This window comes from Arachis hypogaea, chromosome 3 (genome assembly GCF_003086295.3).
Source record: "Arachis hypogaea cultivar Tifrunner chromosome 3, arahy.Tifrunner.gnm2.J5K5, whole genome shotgun sequence".
Lineage (NCBI taxonomy): Eukaryota > Viridiplantae > Streptophyta > Magnoliopsida > Fabales > Fabaceae > Arachis > Arachis hypogaea.
The window spans coordinates 6,116,259-6,119,322 of record NC_092038.1 but is presented as its reverse complement, the minus strand read 5'-3'; the positions used below and the strand labels follow the sequence as shown (position 1 = coordinate 6,119,322).

General features: G+C 35.3%; 1 protein-coding gene across 1 annotated transcript; it reads left to right on the top strand.

The window, feature by feature from the left end:
- Nucleotides 1-961: 961 nt before the first annotated feature.
- Nucleotides 962-1,270, top strand: LOC112769397 (auxin-responsive protein SAUR21-like). The gene has a single exon (XM_025813913.2). The coding sequence runs from the start codon at nt 962-964 to the stop codon at nt 1,268-1,270; it is 309 nt and encodes a 102-aa protein (XP_025669698.1).
- Nucleotides 1,271-3,064: the final 1,794 nt, after the last annotated feature.

Here is a 3,064-nt window from a genome sequence, read left to right as displayed (position 1 = left end):
AGACCCTTTTAGGTCACCCTTTTTTGAAAAACCGTGACCATAGACCCTTTTTGGTCACTGTAAAAAACCGTGACCATAGATCCCTTTAGGTCACCCCTCAAAACCGTGACCATAGGTACTCTATGGTCACCCTTTCCAAAAAAACCGTGACCATAGCTTTTTTTTTTGGTCACCTTAAAAAACCGTGACCATAGAGGGTCTATGGTCACGGTTTTTTACCGTGACCAAAAAAACCGTGGCCATAGACCCAAAATGTTGTAGTGTGAAAAGAAAACCGACAAGACAGATGAAAGAAAAACGTAAAAAGATCATTCATGAGGTGGTCAAATAAGATCTACATATAAACGATCTCATTGTAGACATGATACATGACAGAGTTCAATGACGTCATTTAATTTATGTAGTCATAATCTCACTTAGTAGGACGAGGCTTTGTTGTTGTTATTGTTGTAATGAACCTCAACTATTTTTATGGATTTTTCTTTGGTAGTTTATATAAATTTTTACCTGTGCCTAAACATCTAACTTTAGGGCACATGTTAAATAAATTTATACAATATAATGTATAAGTACATATATGATATATATGAAAGTAGACAATAGACATAGTGAGTGTAGAGTGGGACGTAGTGCCCCCAACACTCTGTTATTTAATTTGTATGGAAATGGAAAAATGAGAACACAACAACAACAACAATTAACTACAAAACTGTGGGAGGGAGCTATTAGATTCATGACTATAATACACAAGTTGCATGGGAATGCCTCCTCTGACACATTAGTCTTATACTGTTACTATTACTAATAATAAGTGCATGGACCAAGTTAGACTCAAATAAATAATTGAAATACATACAATATCTTATTTTTCCTTTCATTTGGGTGTCTATATATATAGAGAGGTTGTTAGCTTAACAGAATTATATTCATTTGAGAGAAGAAAGAGAGAAAGAAATTAAAGATGGGTGTTCGTGTGATTCCAGAGACGATGATCCAACATGCAAAGCAAATTCTAAGATTGAGGTCTCATCATGCAAACAAAATTGATGTGCCAAAAGGGCACTTTGCGGTGTATGTGGGAGATGAAGATAACAACATGAAGCGGTTTGTGGTTCCTATTTCCTTCTTGAAGCAGCCAATGTTCCAAGCTTTGTTGAAACGTGCTGAGGATGAATTTGGCTTTCACCAACCAATGGGAAATCATCATCTTCTTATTCCTTGTCCTGTTGATCATTTCCTTGATCTCACTTCTCGAATCACCAACAACTAGCTTACTTAATTAATTAGCTATCTACCTAATTATTGTGGTTGATTCACTATTAATTAGTTATTATTCATTCCCACAACTTTGTATTTCCTATGTGCATACATTAATATTATTGTATTTAATTTGAGAAAGAGTAGTGAAGATTTTTAAATCAAATAAAATACTAAGACATAATTCAATTCTATACATCTTAGATCAAACACAATATTAAGATTTAATTAAATTTCTATCTCTCAATTACTACCTTATTGATCTTCTATTATTATTCCTTAATTAATTATTCGAGGTAGAAATAATGTATGTAGCTTACATATCTACACAAAAATAAATAACAACATATAAGACGAAGAGTAGTATGTTGTAATCATCTATGTATATTATTTCAAACTAAAATCACTATATATATTAATTAGCTAATATATTATTGATACTTTGGCACTTAGCTTTGTTATTATTTGATTTGGCCGAAAGGAAAATATATTACTTGAATATGTAGCATGTATAATTATTTTATTCTTCTTCTCCTTCTTCTACTATACTACCTCCCCAATCAAAATCAATGATTGCTGCCTGCATATATATGTGACTCACATGCCTGCAACCAACATAACTTCCAAATATATATAGTTTTTTTTTCATATATATGATTACGTAATATCTTATAGAGTTCAAATTCAATGTATATATGGCGAATGTGAACGTTTTTATATATTGTTATTATCATTAAAATAAAATTCTCTTAACATTTCGGCAACATATATGATTGGACGATGTTAACATATATAGTATTAAGCTACAAGGTAGCTAATAAACTTTGCTACTAAGTAGAGTATATATTATACATGTAGTAACATTTTTTTCATTATTTAATTATTTTTTCATGATAATTTAATTATACATTTATTATTCGAGAAATAATTAATTTGATTGCTAACTCCTGTAAAACCAAAAGAACCTATCAATATTTCCGGTTATATAATTGTTACGGTAGGTAACCGGAGATTAATGCTGAGGATGGCGTTTGGCGGCCCAAGTGTGTGATGGAGGAGAACTCCGGGTAGGTCCGCAACTCGGGAGGCTCCGTCCGACTTGTGCTCGCGAGGGAATGGGGGGTGGTACCTGCAAAGACACTCCGATGCCTAAGTTAGCAAGAGTGTAAGCAGGTCTTAGAGAGTATTGGACTTAGAGATACCTGAAGGGGTGTCAGGGTATTTATAGAGGCGAGCCAATAACCACCGTTGGTGTAGTGCCATATCTTTAGGGTGGTAACCGTCCCTATTATCTTGGGGAGGTTAAGATATGGCTTTATGAGGCGGTTAGAGAGATTTTAGGGGCGGTTACTCATTTGAATGAGTGTTTATCTGCCAGCTAATCTCGCATCCGACCTCTTCTGACCAAGTCGTGGTTGATACCGACTTCTTATGTGAAGGCCGGTACTTAGCTAGGCTCTAATCCTTTAGATTAGGCCTTTTGATTGGACCTGGGCCTTTGTATTGGGCCAGGGTATGAACAGTGCCCCTACTTGAGCCCAAATTTTCTTTAAAGTTTGGGTTCAAGTATTCAACTCGGGTGCGTAGTCGACTTGTTTGAAAGAACACGGATCTTGGGAACCGACGTGATTTTCGCGACTTTTGGTTTCTGACAGTTGCGTCAATTCAAGCGTCGTGTCCGTTGAGGGATCATTTAGGGATTGAGGGCTTTGGTAACGGTGCAGTCTCATTAATGACTGCTTCGCTTTTTACCATTATGCCCCTTAGCCTTTTTTATAAATACTTTCCCTCTCTTTCCTTTTTCCGT